General features: G+C 44.7%; 1 protein-coding gene across 3 annotated transcripts in view; it reads left to right on the forward strand.

Moving 5' to 3' along the window:
- RASA3 (RAS p21 protein activator 3) overlaps window positions 1-18017 on the forward strand; it is a 153531-nt gene that overhangs the window by 26777 nt on the left and 108737 nt on the right. Inside the window, exon 1 of one of the 3 annotated variants that reach the window (XM_077927647.1) lies at window positions 14-258. The exons of 1 other annotated variant lie outside the window; for it this stretch is intronic. In XM_077927647.1, the coding sequence (XP_077783773.1) occupies window positions 204-258 (55 nt within the window). In that variant the 5' untranslated portion in view covers window positions 14-203. Of the gene's footprint in view, window positions 1-13; window positions 259-18017 lie in introns of those variants that run through there. One more of the 3 variants, XM_028728030.2, reaches the window with a different exon arrangement.

The raw sequence follows: 18017 nt of genomic DNA on the forward strand, positions 1-18017 counted from the left end.
TCTTGCGAAGTGGAGCGCGCGAGGGTGGGGGCGGCGGCCCAGTGCGCGCGCGCTCCCTCCCTCTCTCCCTCCCTCTTTCCCCGGGTCCCGCTTCAAGACCGCGCATTGTATCTCTCGGCGCGCGCGCTGCAGTCGCGGGGCGAAAGAAGGCAGCCCTCTTTCCCGGCGGCGGGGGAGCTTTCCGCAAGAAAGGAGGAGAAGCCATGGCGGTGGAAGAAGAGGGGCTGCGGGTGTTCCAGAGCGTCAGGATTAAAATAGGTACCGGGGCGGAGGGAAGAAGGAGAAAGGAGTAACAAAGGGAAGGACGGGAGCTGGGTGCTCCTTGCAAGCCGAGCAGGGGCTTTCCCCCCGAGGAGCCGCTGCAGCCCGGTTGGGACGGGCAGGGGCGCCCCGTCGGCTGCCTGGGCTCCCCCGCCAGCAGCTAAGGCGGCAGCACCGGCCCGCCGCTCGCTCTTATCCGGCCCCTCGTTTGTTCCTTCCCGTGCAACCCGTCCCTGTGGAGAAACGACGGGTCCTCCTCAGGAAGGGATGATGAATGGCTTGGGTGTGTGTGTGTGTTGGAGAGGGGGCCCTGAAGTTTATAATAGGGTGAAGTGGGGGGGGGGAATATGCTGGCATAGGAGAGAGGCGGGCGAGGATGCTAAGGAGCGGAAGAAGGGATGGCAGTAAAGTGTAAAAAGAAGAAGTGTGGTTGTGGTGACGGGGGGTGGGGGGGGGGTGGTTGTCGCCGCTTGTCAACTCGCAAGATGTAAGGCAAGTGGCTCGCGCCCAATTTGCAGTGTGGGAATTGCTTTGCTGGGTCTTTCTAGTCTTTGCATGTGGCTCGTGCTCTTGCAGAAGCTCGGTTTGCCACTCTAAAATGCCGTTTAATTAATATGTGGGGCGGGATTGGCAGTGGCATGCTCAAGTCTGTGGGGTGTTCTTGCTTGCCAGTGGGTGTACAGTTAATTTCAGTCCCGCTCTTCCCAACTCCGTTTATTCTATTTCTGATGACCGACTAGTTTATGCCTATTGTAGCTGTATGGATATCTCCTCTTTTTGGGACGCTTCTTACTGTCACTTGTGTGTTTTATCTCCCCCCCCCCCCGCCCGCTTGGGTTTCTGTTGTGCCAACAGTGGCGTAGCGTGGGTTGTCAGCACCCGGGGCAAGGCAAGTAATTTGCACCCCCTAACCTGTGGATTTGCGCCCCCTAACCTGTGGATTTGCCCTAACCCCAGGTGTTGCGCCCGGTGCGGCCGGCCCCCCCTGCACCCCCCACGCTACGCCACTGTGTGCCAATGTCATCCCACTGCTGCTTAGTAGCTTCCTGTTGGCATTCCTGCATCCTATATGCTCAAGAGGCAACCCATCTTCTTGCCATTTCCTGTTGGCACAGTGTGATATGGTGAAATGTCAATTTTGGTTCCTCTTTGTTACCACTGTCACTCATGAGTCTTAAAGTCTGTGTCATTTACACTTTAATCCTATGTATGTCTATTCAGTTCTTTGGGGCTTACAGTCATGTAAATCAGATGTATAGGATTGCTGCCACAATATCATTTTCATTATTATTTGTTGTTTTTTGCACTTTGTTGTCCGTTACACTGTTTTTCACGCTTTTCTAGGAGTTCTCTCTGGTGATGGCCATTCTGATATTCATCGGCAAAGTCTTTATCAAATGACTGACATAGCTTGAACAAAGCAACAAAAATCCCTTGTATCTATCTTAAAATATAGGTGGTGATTTCTTCATATAATAGTACTTTGAGCACAAACCTATCTGCTTCAGTTTCTGGGACATCTTTGACAGTTGTGGTTGAAAGAAACTCACTTTTCTCTCTCTCTCCTCTTCTAATCTAGATGAACAGAGTTTGTGTCCTATATCCCTGAATAGCTATTCATTGTGCTAAGTTCTTTTGTTTGTTTATTATTATATTTATTTCCCGCTTTCCTTCATTAAATTCAAGGGTTGCCATATTGCCAAAGGTCAAAATCCAAACAGAGTTGTATAGCTTTTTGGGGGGGCTTTTCTTTGAAAACCAGGACGTATGACAGCCCTAGGCATACATGGTTCTCCTCCTCCACATTTTATCAACACAGCAACCCTGTGAGGTAGGTTAGGCTGAGAGAATGTGACCATTCTTTGTGTTTCATGGCTGAGTAGGGATTTGAACTCTAGTCTTCCAGGTGCTAGTCCAATACTTTTAACTAATAGTAAGGGTCAGTGGCCAGAAATGGTAGGAGTCATCAGCATCTCAAGGGTTGTGTGTACAGTGGTACCTCGGGTTAAGTACTTAATTCGTTCCCGAGGTCCATACTTAACCTGAAACTGTTCTTAACCTGAAGCACCACTTCAGCTAATGGGGCCTCCTGCTGCTGCTGCGCCGCTGGAGCACGATTTCTGTTCTCATCCTGAAGCAAAGTTCTTAACCTGAAGCATTATTTCTGGGTTAGCGGAGTCTGTAACCTGAAGCGTATGTAACCCGAGGTACCACTGTAATTTTGTCACAGAGCTGCTCCTGCCTGAAATGCATACATCTCTCCCCCCCAAAAAAATCCCCTTATGATTTTTGATCAAACTTTTGCAAGTTTTTTGTAGTGATTTAAACCTACTTCAGCTGACTATAGTAGTCAGGAAAAAAATAAAGTGTTACATGTGTAGTACCAATTCTACAGTATTGGCTATAATTCTCTGAAACTTCCAGCTGTTCACAGCCAAGTTGGTTTGAACTGTATGCGGTGCACATATACAAATAATACTGGTGGACCAGTTTTGTGCTTAATGTACTGAACGGATCCTGGGAAAGTGTACATAAAATGACTAGTGGTAAACATACGGTAATAAAGATTTCCTGTATTCCAAGCTGCCAATGCTTCAGTCTGCTATTGACAATTCACAGCAAGCAGTTGCTCTGTGGTTTTCACAGAAGGTAGTTTTAATTTGTTTGAGAGATGTGCTATTATTTTGACTGTTGAATGACTTCCAGACCACATCATTAAAAAGTAAGTGACAGATGTCGCTGTTGTAGATTAAAACTCTCTCTGGTATTATTTTGACTGTCCTGGGTTACAGGGCAAGTGCTATACCCTTAACAAATTAAATCCAGTGGGAGGTCTCTATTCTGCTACCCCCCTTTTTTTTTGCAGAAAGCTTGACTTGTTGATGCATGTAAAAGCAAATTCACACCCATCATATAATGCAAATCCGGGAGGGAAACATTACCCCGGTTTGGAAAAAAGATGATGTGAGAGCTTTCGCCAGAGTACTTTGATTCGGCATATGTTGTTTTGTAAAAATGCCATTTAAATACATTGGAAGTAGTCTGTGCAAGGCTGTTAAACCCATGCCTTTCAGAATGTTGATGAACCAGTATTGCCTTCTGGTTCCACAAATGAAAGAAGACCTCATCATAGTGATAACTTTGGGTTGGTGAGCCTGTCTGTAAAGAACGGATGCAGAGAAAAAGCTTGTTAAAAATGAAAGCCTTGGCTGATGAAGAATGAGAACTATATTTTTTTTAATTGGAGCAATGGCCATATTGTCAGAGGCTTATGGTTATAATATCTCAGTCCCACAATTCCAGGAGCAGTAAGGGAAGGAGTATTTCTTAAAACATGTGCACATGCCTATGTTCTCAGTTCATGGGTGTGTCCCCCCCCCCCCCCCAGGTTCCTTCAGAAGTACAGTGGTACCTCGGGTTAAATACTTAATTCGTTCCGGAGGTCCGTTCTTAACCTGAAACTGTTCTTAACCTGAAGCACCACTTTAGCTAATGGGGCCTCCTGCTGCCGCCGCGCCGTCTTTACTTCTTCATTCCAGTAATAACTTATACATTCTCGACAATGTTTTCCTTTTACTATCTAACAACTCAGTCTCTATTTTTGATTTAGTATTACCAAAACCATCACTGTGATTGATTCTTAGTTAAACATCTGCCTAGTTCAGATGACAACCTTGAGCTTGGTTAAGAACTTTGAGAACTTAAAAAGAAGAAAAATCACTTCATCCAGGGACAGTCCACATATATAGTGGTCTATTCCAACCTCTTTTTCTTAATGGTGACTGCTCCTGCTCAGGCTACACAGAAAAAGCAATCTGCTCCCCAAAATTCATTCCGATTGTGCAGATAAAATATAACCTGATAGAATTCTACAGTATGTGGTATTAGTTTGTGAAATCAGTCCAGATCCAATGATCCCCAGACGGTGAAGATGTCAGGCGCCATATCCTGGCACCTGGGCATCTTCACTTGCTCGCAAGTGGTCAAAAGCCAGGTGCAAATGTGCTGGGCGCCTATTTAATTTTGAACAGTGCTGTTCATGTATTGGTTGGTGTGGCGCAAGACTGAATGTGCAGACTCCACCTGCACAGACTCCTTGCTGCTGCATTGAGGGTCAATGTCTGAAAGGAGCTTTTAAGCATGTTTTCCTGAATGTCCTTAAAGGTAAAGGGACCCCTGACCATTAGGTCCAGTCGTGGCCGACTCTGGGGTTGCGGAGCTCATCTCACTTTATTGGCCTAGGGAGCCAGCGTACAGCTTCCAGGTCATGTGGCCAGCATGACTAAGCCGCTTCTGGCGAACCAGAGCAGCACACGGAAACGCCGTTTACCTTCCCACCGGAGCGGTACCTATTTATCTACTTGCACTTTGACATGCTTTCAAACTGCTAGGTTGGCAGGCGCAGAGACCGAGCAACGGGAGCTCACCCCGTCGCGGGGATTCGAACCGCCGAACTTCTGATCAGCAAGTCCTCGACTCTGTGGTTTAACCCACAGCACCACCCGCATCCCTAATGTCCTTAAAACCTCCCAGCAATTGTGAGTGTCCTTACAAGCCCACTTCAGATCTTGTTGCTCAACATGGCAAGGATGAGGGTAGCAGAGCCGGTGTGGAAAGCCCCATCCTTACATGTTTACTACATTATAATACCAGAAGAGGTGTATGATCATTAATTCCTTAAGTGAATGATACATTGAGCCTCCTCTTGCCAATCATGCATACTCTTCTAAATATGAAAATGGGGCAAAGAGGTACAGACCTAAGGAAAAGGGTGGCTGGACTCTTATTGGCTTCTTGCATTTATTTGTGTTCCTTTTTGTTGTCCTCATTCGGACAAGATTTTCATTTTCTAAATGACTTATTGCTTCTAATAGCTTATTCGCTCGTTAACTACACTGACAACTTCTTGGCTTGTTGGTACCTTCCTTGATCTGCCATACACATTCTAGCTGAGCGTCTAATGTTGTGATTTTAAAACAACTATGAAGCGTTTTGTAGAGCTTTGATCCTCTTGACTTTCCCTTTCAACTTCCCTTTAAGCTATCTCCTCGTTTTTAGAAAGTTTTTCTTCTTCTTTTGAAGTCACATGTAACTGTGTTGGATTTTCTTGACACTTTCCCAGTAACTAATTTATCCCCCTGAACTTTACGTCCTCATAATTCTTTTTATGGCTTCAGCATTCTGAGTTGAGAGTTTTCATTGAAATCTACACTTTCCCCCAGTAGTTACAGAGATTGCAGTGATAGGATTTTTTTCGCTTTCCTTGTGCAGCATTTCACATTTCATTTAGTTATGCTGAATCTCTCTTGTCAGTGCACACTGAATTTCGATGCTTTTCAGTATGCTTTGCAATACTTACCGTCCTGAATAATTTGGTGTCATCTAAAAACATAGCTAACTTTGCGTCCTGCCCAAGGAAGCTCCTGTTGGGTTGGCTATATAAATGCAACTAATAAATTAATGCAAATAAATAGTAATAATTTGACTAAGTTGCAAAGCTGTGCCTGGGAGAAACTACACCATTTATACCTCGGTTGTGAAAACTGCCCATTTATTCCTGTCCTGTTCCTCCATAGGATTTACAGCCTGAGTTTACTCAGCAGTGAATCTCACTTGCTTACCTGCCTCTGCCTGAAGTTCCCCCAGTTCCCCTCTCCCATTGCAACCACCTTCCTCACATCCTTGGCCTTTCCTTAGAGTCCCCCTCCCCTCTGAAGAAACTTACTGTGCTGCAGGGGGAAACAGGGGAGAAGAGGGGGTAAGGGACTTCCCTTCTGTGAGTTGTGTGCATTTGTGCTGCATTAAATACCACTTATGCAGCAGCTCTGTTCACCTGTACCTATTGAAGCCACTGCACCTTGCATTTGGATATATGGATTGCATATATGTCTAATAGACCTTTAAACAACACTTTCTGCCCATTGACCTGAGCTAGAAGTTAGGCCAAAAATTCTGTGCCTTCTATTAAATTTTTTTTAAACGGATAAGTAGGTTCGTCAATTTAGAGATGGTATAACTTGATTAAAACAAAAAACACCAATTAAGAGTGTCTTTTTAAAAATGAAAACATTGGATGCCATTCAGCTTCAGCAACTTCTTAATTTGTCAGTTCCAAAATATCACACCCACCCACACTGTCACCTTCATTGTAATGGAGATTTTTCACACACGTTGCTAACTGTTGCTAAAATTTGCCCACAAATTTTTGACTTGCTCCAATAAAGGTAAAGGGACCCCTGACCATTAGGTCCAGTCATGGCCGACTCTCGCTTTATTGGCTGAGGGAGCCAGCGTATAGCTTCTGGGTCTTGTGGCCAGCATGATTAAGCCGCTTCTGGCGAACCAGAGCAGCGCACAGAAACACCGTTTACCTTCCCGCCGGAGCGGTACCTATTTATCTACTTGCACTTTGACGTGCTTTCGAACTGCTGGGTTGACAGGAGCAGGGACCAAGCAACAGGAGCTTACCCCGTCGCAGGGATTTGAACCACCGACCTTCTGATCCGCAAGCCCTAGGCTCTGTGGTTTAACCCACAGCGCCACCTGCATCTCTCCAGTAGGAAACTGGAAAACTGTGGTCATTAGTGCCCCCTCTCCCTGTGTAGCAAAGTCTTGCTCCTGACCTCCATAGGCACCAGGAGCCACCTTCTAAAACTCTCTCCGGAAGCGCATTGTGAAAAGTAGTGCCATCTTTTCTTCCCTGCCTTTTGTGCTGGGATGGAGGCCAGTAGTCATCTGCAGCAGTGCTGCAGGGCACCTTGGAGACCACCTCTTTCTCACAGTCTGCTTATCCCACTCATCAGCTCCAAGATGGAGAGGGAGAGAGGGGCTGGGGATAAATTCACCTGCTCCAATGTTCTGGGACGCTCACCAGGGTGAATGTGGGAAGTGGACCTTTGATGATTGCAAAAGGGGTGGGGAAATGGCTCCAGGTGTGAGTATCCCCAGTTTTAATCATCTGCTGTAGCGATGAAATGACATCTATTGTTTTCTGCAGTCAGTGCTGCTTTCATACCTTCAAATCCAACTGTAGCGATAGAGAACACCCTTTGCATTCAGGAGGTCTCTGATTCAATTCCTGGCGTCTCCAGTCAAAAGTATCTTGCCATAACAATGGGGAAGCCTCCTAACCAAAGCACTGGAGTTGGCAGTAATGGGCTGGATGGACTCTAATTTTTCTGTCTTGAGGGTGAAGGAGAAGTTGTCTGAATTTCCCTGACTTCCTTGCTATATTGGCTTTCTGAAGTGTTTTCGCAACTAACCGTAAGTTCTATAGTGTTTGGGATTTTTATACTTTCTGGTGCATAAATGCACTGCCTTTGCTTGCTGTGTAAGGAACTTTTTCTAAAGTTATTGTGCATGTTTTATGTTGTTCTGGACTCGTGGTGTTCTGCTTGGTTCAGGTTATATATTTTGTTTTAATCCGCTCTGGGATCCATAAGGTAAAGGTAAAGGGACCCCTGACCATTAGGTCCAGTCGTGGCCGACTCTGGGGTTGCGGCGCTCATCTCGCTTTATTGGCCAAGGGAGCCGGCGTACAGCTTCCGGGTCATGTGGCCAGCATGACTAAGCTGCTTCTGGCGAACCAGAGCAGCGCATGGAAATGCCGTTTACCTTCCCGCCGGAGTGGTACCTATTTATCTACTTGCACTTTGACATGCTTTCGAACTGCTAGATTGGCAGGAGCAGGGACTGAACAACAGGAGCTCACCCCGTCGCAGAGATTCGAACCACCGACCTTCTGATCGGCAAGTCCTAGGCTCTGTGGTTTAACCCACAGCGCCACCCGCATCCCTGAGATCTATAGGATGAAGGAAATAAATGCATTTTTGTGTGTGTGTGTGTATAATGTGAAAAGATGTGCCCTAAAAATAGGTCCCATTGCACCGTACATTAAAAGCTCAAAGAATCCCAGGCACTGTAGTTTAAGGATGCTGGGAATTGTAGCTCTGTGAGTTGGCTTCCCACCAAAATCCTGGGAACGGTATGTCCTTTAAATGTATTGTGTGGATAAAGCTGTAGTCAGTGTCTGGACTAAGGATTGATTCAGAAGCTTGTTGCATCACTTGATCATTCATCCTTAAGTGGTTTGTCTCTGAAAGTTTCTTGCAGCTGATTATTAGAACTGTTGCCATTGAAAACCACTCTGTCTTTGATGTGTTGTAATATGAAAGCTGCGTCTGATCTGTAATTGTTGTTCCACGCACACAGAGTCATGTGTAGCTGAGTGTTGATGAACTTGCTCTTATTCTAACCCCCTTTTGGAGAATTATTTTACAGTTGCATTTCTTTGGTTTCCTGCTTTTTTATCCCTGAGTATAGTTGCAGGGACGCAGGTGGCGCTGTGGGTAAAACCTCAGCGCCTAGGACTTGCCGATCGCATGGTCGGCGGTTCGAATCCCCGCGGCAGGGTGCGCTCCCGTCGTTTGGTCCCAGCGCCTGCCAACCTAGCAGTTTGAAAGCACCTCCGGGTGCAAGTAGATAAATAGGGACCGCTTACTAGCGGGAAGGTAAACGGCGTTCCGTGTGCTGTGCTGGCTCGCCAGATGCAGCTTGTCACGCTGGCCACGTGACCCGGAAGTGTCTTCGGACAGCGCTGGCTCCCGGCCTATAGAGTGAGATGAGCGCACAACCCTAGAGCCTGGCAAGACTGGCCTGTACGGGCAGGGGTACCTTTACCTTTATAGTTGCAGGGGCATACCTAGGTGTAGATTAGGTTGGCTCCCACCAAGGACGAGATGACACAAAAATGGTGCCTCTCCACTCTGTCTTGGAGCTTGCATGTCTGCCCACTCTTCTTGGCAAGGGTGCAAGGGAGCCTAAGTACGCCTCTGTCTGTTTTGCTTGTATGCTGCTCAGAGGAGATACTGAGTTCTGTTTTCAAGCATGAGCCCTTTTGTTTTGGTGCATTATAAGTAATGGTCAACGAATGAAGACAGGTTCTCACATGCTGTGAGTTTTTCAAGTGTGGCTCAAACCTGGTGTGCCAGTGGTAGCAGGACTACCCGAATTTTTCCAGGCCATGGACGCTAAGAGTTTTAGCATTGCTGTCCATTTCAGGGATCTCAGCAATTTACAATAACCAGCACGGAAAGTGATAGGTGTTGTGCAGTAATAGCCGGAGCACATTTCAGGATGATAAGCTACAATTCCCCCAGCTATCAGTAGGTGGAAATATCAAGACAGGTGCAGTGGTTTCATTCTCCAGTGTTGTGCCAACTGTTCTTAATCTACAGCCCTTAAAATCCTTAGGATTTCACTTCTGCTTTCTACACCCACCTCTTTGCGCTCTGCTGTGAGTGAGGTAATCTCAAAGCCGCACCTGAAGCATTTGTGTACCTGGCAGAGAGAGTGGCTTTGAACATTATGGTGCAACACTATTGAAGTGCAAGTCCTGAGCCATGGGACCTTAAATTAAAGTTGCTTTAATTTTAAGTATGAGCCAACTCTGGATGCGGAAAAAAAAAAAGCTTCTACACATTATGCAACATTCTTTCAATGTTACGGCGGAGATGTAGCTGGAGGGCTTGTTCAATGTTCTCCCAATAACTTCTGAAACTGTTTTCGTTCTGTCGAAATGCAGAGGGCTGACTTCCATGTGAACATATTGGCTCTACAAGTAGCCTACAGAAAGTACAATATTGTGTGGTGTTTGGGGGAAAGTGGAATGGTTCCGTAAGTGAAATTTAAATGGCTGCAAACAGTGTGCAATATTATCCTCCCATTAAAAGCAAATCCCTAAAAATAGACAGCTTGTTGCTAGCAATAAGTTTGCTCTGCCATCTGATTTAAAAAAAAAAAAATCTTGCAAATGTGACTGAACGCAAAAATAATTCTAGATCATGTTTTGGATTAATATGACTACATTTCGCTGGTGCTGTTTGTCTTCAAAGCCTTCTCTAGATATAGATATGCTCCTTCTCTGCTGAAATAAATAGAATTTTGTTTTGTTTTTTGCTCAAATTCCTTGTACATAAACAAGACAAGACGTGTCATGTGAGGCAAGCAAACACTTCCTACAAGATTGCCACTTTGTGGAAGTGTGTGGCTGTGACATTTCCATGAGTCAGTGTAGCAGAACCTCAAAGAAAACAACATATGGCATGTGGCAAATGACTGGTTGGGAGAACTACAAAGAGGTTACTTTTGCTTGGCAACTTAACTTGTTAATAAATATCATTAGGCACTCCTTAATTGCTATACTCTTTGATGTAATTGCACAAGTGTAACATGCATTCTGGGGAGTTTTACCAAAACCTATAACTTGAAGTAGAGAACCATCATTGACCTTGCTCTTAACATTCTGTGGTTGCCTTGAAATGCTCTGTTTGAGACTTCCAGGCAGTCAAGTTACGTTGCCATAGAGATCTTCTGTAGCTTTAATTTTATTAACCTTAAACCAGGAATGGGGAACTTTAGCTCTCCAGATGTTGTTAGACTCTAGCTTACATCAAACCTAGGAATTATGGGAGTTATAGACCAACAAACAACTGTCACAGGTTCCCATCCCTGCCTTAAACTATACTGTTGATATATAAAATGGTAGAATTCACATGCCCAGTTGAGGTAGCAATGCCAGCAATAGGTTTTTGTCATCATTCATCGGTTACTGAATGCAATGTGAGTTCTTGGTGATTAGTGAACTTGTGATGGCCATTGAGTCATTCCCCGCCCTCCTAAAAATCAAGTAGTATATAAATTTATTCTGAGAAATGCAATAGTGGATAGTCCACCTGAAGTCTTCCTTCATAGTAAAAAAAATTCTAGCTAAACCATTTAAAACTATGAGGCACCATTAAAACTTAAGGTTTTCAATTTCCAGATAGAGTGAGAAAGTCCTTGTTGGTTTTCCTCCCTCCCTCCCATCTCTACGTTTTGTTTTTGAGATTTGCCAGAAGGGTCAGCCATCCTCATTGTGGAGGACTTTGTACAGTAGAAACAAGCGAAATAGTCATTCTACACTGTTGTTAAATTTAAACTTATTCTCTCAGTAGCATAATTTTCTATTGTGTTGGTGGGTGGTCTGCAAAATCTGCAGTTCACAGTGATTTTTGTTACCTCTTAATTTTCTCCATTGCACTTAACAACCGCAGCCCTCTTTCTTAAGATGTGTTGCATAGCTCTCCCAGTCTCTTGTAACAAGGGTGTAGGATCAAATCCTTTATTTGATGCCTTGAATTAAATAAGGCTCCCTTGAGAGCAAAACTTGTGTAGGTGGAGCATTCATTATGTAGCTTGGCATGGTAGATACCTGTGCTGAGTAGCAACTAGGAACGGAAAAGCTAATAAGCACAGTTTGGAAACACTGTGCTTAAAAGAAGGCAGTTTAATTTGTTATGTGGCAATACTCTTAGAAGCGGAGGGCAATAAATCTTTAAAATGATGTGCATGTATAATTGCATGTACTAAGTGCACCAGATGAATTAATAATTCAGGAACGCAGGAAGCTGCTTATCCCGAGTCAGACCACTATTCCATCTAGCTCAGGATTGTCTGTGCCAGCCTCCGCCAACCTGGTGCCCTCAATGCTGTTGGACTAGAGCTCCCATCAGTCCCATTCAGTATGATGGGTGTTATAGTTCTCAGGAAGAGCAACAAACAGTTATCAAGAGGCTTGATCTTATGAGCCAGACATTGAAAGAGATTAAAGAATCGGAGGTAGAGACTGACAATAGACCCAATGGCCACAACAGAATGATAACTATAGAACCACTGGAGTATTGGACAAAGATGCGATATTTAGATGAAGAGGAGTCACGAAATACAACCAAGGAATTCCCTCTGGTGAGCAATTTTCAAAGAAAAGGCCCAGTGATTACAAATGTGAGTACTTTATGTACGACGACTGAAATAATCGAACATCTGGATCATTCCACTAGCATTAGCAATACTCTGTTGCCTCAAAAACTGGTAAACTCCAAGAATACATTGGCCAACAATTGACTAAGAGTAAATCACTGCAAAACAATTAAAGTTCTCTCATGGAATGTAACAGGGTGGACGAACAAGATCCAAGACAGTGATTTCTGTTCCTATCTACAAACACATGATATCATCTTTCTTCAAGAAACTTGGGCAAAAGAGGGCCCTATGGTTGAATTACAGGGTTTTACAAGTTACACTCAACCAGCTCTTAAAACTGTAAAGTATGGAAGGCCTAGCGGGGGGCTGGCGGTGCTGGTATCAACCTCTCTTAATGCATCAATTCAACAGTGTCCCTCGTTGACCATTCCTAATTTTTTAGTGTTGTCCCTTTCTGATAGTCTCCTGAGAAATACTTATTGCATCTGCATGTACATACCTCCAGTAAAGTCTTGTGGGGAACTGAGACCATATTGGGAAAAACTTGACCAACTACTCGAAAGAATAGACTCTTTGTCACCCAACCCTCGGCTTGTCTTGGGAGGCGACTTCAATGCCCGGATCAGCCTTGTTTCCCCACAAAATACAATATATCTGCGTGTTATAGTTCAACAACATCTGGAGGGCACCAAGTTGGCAAAGGCAGGCCTACACTGATCGTCAGTGGCTTTCTGTGTTTTCAGGCAGGGGTCTTTCCTGGCCGCACCTGGTGATGTCAGGACAGGACTTGGGGTCTTTTGTGTGCAAAGTCACGTGCTCTAATAACACTGAGCTGAGGTACTTAATGGCCCTGGGACTCCAAAATGGAATATTTGAAAGTTGCCTCTTGGATCATGTTACTCTGGACTGGTAACAACTTGCTGCTGAAAGAATTAAATGTAAACCCTCTTGTTGAAAAGTACATCGCAATATACGGAAAGCAAGAGGCAATGGAGTTCGCCTTCGGCGTAAAGTCAATCAAAGTGACCTTCCCGGAGTGCAATCCTGGGCAGTGTGTATGGAGGGCCTGGGCTGTCCCAAGCAACAAGACCCCTTTTTCGGCCTTGCTGTGGTCCAAATGAAAGCAGAGGTATACGTTTGGCAGCAGATTGGCGGCAGGAGTTGCCGGAAGGAGGTGCCATCCAACCCACAAGGCAGCGGAGGCTTAGGATCAGAGTTTTCCTTCTCCTAGATGGGCTACCCTCACTACCCTCTACAGCAGGCACCCCCAACCTTTGGCCCTCCAGATGTTTTGGACTACAATCCCCATCATCCCTGATCACTGGTCCTGTTAGCTAGGGATCATGGGAGTTGTAGGCCAAAACATCCGGAGGGCCGCAGGTTGGGGGTGCCTGCTCTACAGCAATTGCAGAAACTGCCTGCTTGACTGTTGGACTAATACTTGGTCTCACTTGCTCAATCTGCTGGAGACTGTCTTTGCATGCTGGGTGAAGTCCCTAGCTCATTAAGGATTTGAGGCTCATTGGTTACCCTTACCTGGTTTAGCTGGTCAGTCACAGCCAGGCTTCCTCAAACTCAGCCCTCCAGATGCTTTTGGCCTACAACTCCCATGATCCCTAGCTAGCAGGACCAGTGGTCAGGGATGATGGGAATTGTAGTCTCAAAACATCTGGAGGGCTGAGTTTGAGGAAGCCTGGTCACAGCCATTTCCCAAGGTGTGGTCGCTGTTGCATGCTGTGCAGCTTCTAGGAGCCACAGGGAAGAGCCGAGTACAGGGTCGGGGACCAAAGGTGGACCAACAACCCCAGAAGGAGCACGATGTGTCACCCACCAGAGGTGCCACCCCTCCACCTGCACCCCATATAACCCACAAGGATGTGATGACTAAGTTTTTGCAGAGTCAGTAAGTTAAAATATAAAGGCCCAGAAGTAAATGTTGAATGTTTCCTACCACTGGCAGGAAGCCAGAACTTTTTGGTATCAAAAAGAATTAGTCCTGGCCTAAGGTGGAATGCTCCCCATTTTGATGAAGGATTCTGAATTACAACAACCACAAGCTGGATGCCTAATGTCTAATGGGTCTAATGCATGAGGCAAAATATCTCTGTTATTTTTCTGTTCCGTTCTTGAATTCCCAAAGGTGGCTTTACACTATTAGCATTGCTTAACTGTATTTTATCGGTATAGGGTTCTTATGGTTATAACCTCTTTAATAAAGTATTGCATTTACTTTGGTGTGGTTTCTTGAAGTCAGCTTGGCTCTGAATCTATGTACTTGGCTGCTTGGTCATATGCTGCTCAGTAACTTAAGGGCTTGGGGCTGTGGCTCTTGCCTTGTGAATCCCAAGAACATCCAGACAGCAACCTGAGCTTCCCCTGGCTGAGGATTGGGGGACTACAGAGGTGGTGGCTGTACTAACCGGCAAGGTTGGGTTTTTTACTGGTCCAGTTTACATGGTGAACAGCTTTGGGAAACGGGCACAAAAAATTCTATCCTGGTGGTGGTGTTTAAAACCTTTATTTGGCTGCTGTGTAGAAGTGCTTTACATGGTGGCAGACTAGAATAACACATTTTTTCCTGATGCAGTTTGTGAAATAACCAAAACGTCTACACATCAGCCTTACAATATTAAATATATAATATGTGCACATATCAAATATATATATATTCTTGTATTTCACGATTCTTTGGTTTCCCCCCTATTTCAAATATCTGAATGACTGGCTATTCTTAATTTGAAAACAAATATAGGCAAATAAGGGCAAGCTATATTTAATTCTTTCCATGAAGCGAAGTGTGCAGGTTTTATTTGTTACCACTCTGTTTATGGCAATAAAATGAAACGAAATTGCGGGGCTGTCGGAATGGGTATGTGAAATTTGAAGTTGCTGCTGTCTGTGTCATCAGAGTGGGATGTCTTTAGTGAATGTAGGATTGCTTGCACGGCTTTCAGTTTTAATTCAGGCTTCTATTTTGAGAGATCAAGGGATCCCCCCCTCCCCGCCCACCCTTAGCCAAGAATACCTATCAGAATGAAAGATGTTTCTTCTGTGACACTAATCATGGTGGACAGAAACATTTGCCGTGGAGTTTTGCTGCTCCCACCTGGGAGAACTGTGAAGAAATATCAACCAAGGTCGCTGAAATGGCAAGTGCTCTTTAGGAACTTTCAGGCGTGCATGGCCTCTTATGAACGTTGCAGAGAAGTACTGAATTTAAAAAGCGGGGGAAGTCATCAAAACTTTTTTATTTATTTTTTGAATGAAAATGACTTCAGTATTGATGTAAAAAGAAAAAGGGTAAAGCTACTTAAAGCCTAATGTTTTGAAAAGGCAGTTGAAGTGTTTTTAAGAATGCCTGGAAGGCCAGCTGAGCTACATGTTTCATTTTGCACAGGGAAGCTACTGAGAATGGTATATTCTGTGGTGGGCCCTCGTCCTCCTGATCATAACATCTATGTGTACTTTTCTGTGCAACTTGCATCTGTCAAAAAGTGAGCATTTCTTTCTGTGGTCAAGTCCACTATGATTGTAGACCTGGGACAATTACTATGTGATGCTACTGAAAACCCAGCCAGATGGGCTGGGTATAAATAATACAGTGGTGCCTCGCAAGACGAAATTAATCCGTTCCGCGAGTCTCTTCATCTTGTGGTTTTTTCGTCTTGCAAAGCACGGCTATTAGCGGCTTAGCGGCTATTAACGGCTTAGCGGCTTTAAGAAAAAGGAAACAAACTCGCAAGAACTCGCAAGACGTTTCGTCTTGCGAAGCAAGCCCATAGGGAAATTCGTCTTGCGGAACGACTCAAAAAATGGAAAACCCTTTCGTCTAGCGAGTTTTTCATCTTGCGAGGCATTTGTCTTGCGGGGCACCACTGTAAATGTTTATTACCACATGGTAGGATCTTGAAGATCAGGAGTGGGCCAGACACTCCTGTTTAGGCAAGCATCCCCCTGAATTGAACTTGTGATGATGTTGTTTAAATTGTTACAGTTTTAAATTGTTTTATTGTAGATTCTAATTAAGGATGCTTTAATGTGACATATTTTTATTATAGTTGTAAACCACTTAGAAGCCGTTCTGACATGTAAGCGGTATACAAATTTAAAAATAATCCATACAGCAGCGTGATAAAGTAGACTAGTATTATTATCCCATATTATTATCATCTCATATTGAGGCCGAATGAGAGTGATTTGCATGAGGCCGTGTACCAAGTTCATGGCTGGAATAAACATTTTCGACCACGATAGTTTGCTAGCTCTCAGGCTTGCATATTTCCTTTTGTAGCGCACTTTCAAAGCAAATTTCAAGTTAGAACAGTCTGTCTTTCACAGCCCGTTCATAACACAACTCCCACCCTGGATGGGCCGCATTGTCTTGTGGGAGGCAGCTGGCCTCTTGCAAGACATCCATGTTTCACAGGATTGGGTTTCCCAGGACCCCTATTGATTTGTCAACATCGCTACTTCCTTAGGTCCCGCAGCTGGCTCAGTGTGCCTGTGGAAAAGAAGTCTGAATTGTCCCACCTAGGACAATAGGGTTGTATTCCCAAATAGCTCAAAGACCAGCTGAAAAGCTTCCATAGGCCAGGTGTGGCCTGCAGGCCATAGTGTTCCCGCTTCTGTTGTAGAGAACAGGATGGGGGAGTTATTGCCACAGGGATACCATTTTTGGCAGTTTTCCTATTACAAATGTAACTCATAGCCCAGCTCTTACTGATGATTAAAAAATATATTATAGACTCTCTTCTCCTCAATGTGAGGCCCTTTGTGGTTGTGTTAGGATGTGAGTCATCCTTCTGCAGTATCAGGAGTAGCTGGAATGGAACAACAAATAATTCCAGTCAAGAAGCAAGGAATTATTCTGCAACTTGACCAACAGCAGGAACTGAATAGGTCAGAATGTGGGGGTATTGTCAGTGCCATAGCTAGGGGGTAGTGAGGTGGGCCCCTGCCAGGGACGCAAAATTGGCTAAAAATGTGTCCATAAATATCAATATTGATTATTGCCTCATAAGAAATGGTTTTAAATAGAGGGTGAATTGAATTGGTGGAAGGGGGGTGTGTGTTGGGGGAGAGGTGGAAAGAAGAGCTAATTTGTCCGTGGCTAGGCTGCGCAATCTGGACAGTTCTGCCAGGGGCGCAAGATCACCTAGCTTCGGCTCTGGGTATTATGAGGAGGTTTTGTGTATTATCAGAAAGATGAGGCTAGTATACTACTAAGTCAGGAAGGAGAGGGCACATCAGTCACAGGGCACTGTGCCAGCAGGTCTGTGCATAATCAGCATGAGGAGTAGTAGTTGCACAAGAGTTATGACATGCGCAGTGGAAACTGAGCAAAAAGCTCGTTGCAAAGGTAGAAATTTGGCCAACGGCTGGAGCTTAATCCAACTCACATTGATCTGACTGGAGGCTTCTATTATGATTTTTAAAAATATATACAGCATAAATACATCTAAACAGTATAACAATATATTAACTATATAGGATGACATCAGATTTCAGGTGCAAGTGAGGAGAATATTTTTGTGTTTCACTGGCATTTATGTCATCTTGGGGATTGCCCTTAAAAATAGTGCATCAAGGTGGGATACGCCTTCTCCATGATTGCAAAGCCTAAACGTTTGTTGTACTAGTTCTGGGTATTCAGTCCTGAAGCATTTCCCCAGTCCAGTGAAGCTTCTGTTATTGAACGGCAAGCGTGGGTTGAGGAACCGCTGCAGATATTTCACTGGAAAAGGACACTGCCTGGATCATTACAGTTTTGGTCTGAAGAATCACCCATTCCTTGCTTGTGGGATTTGGGGCATGACTCTTACCTTCTTTGGAAAAGAGGAAGAAAAAGTGAAATGGGATTGGCTCTGGCGATTAAACATTTTAATGATTCCTCCTCCCCCCTGTTTAGCAGGTGCTACTGAACAAGCAGGGACGCGGATGGCGCAGTGGTCTAA

This window comes from Podarcis muralis, chromosome 4 (assembly GCF_964188315.1).
Source record: "Podarcis muralis chromosome 4, rPodMur119.hap1.1, whole genome shotgun sequence".
Lineage (NCBI taxonomy): Eukaryota > Metazoa > Chordata > Lepidosauria > Squamata > Lacertidae > Podarcis > Podarcis muralis.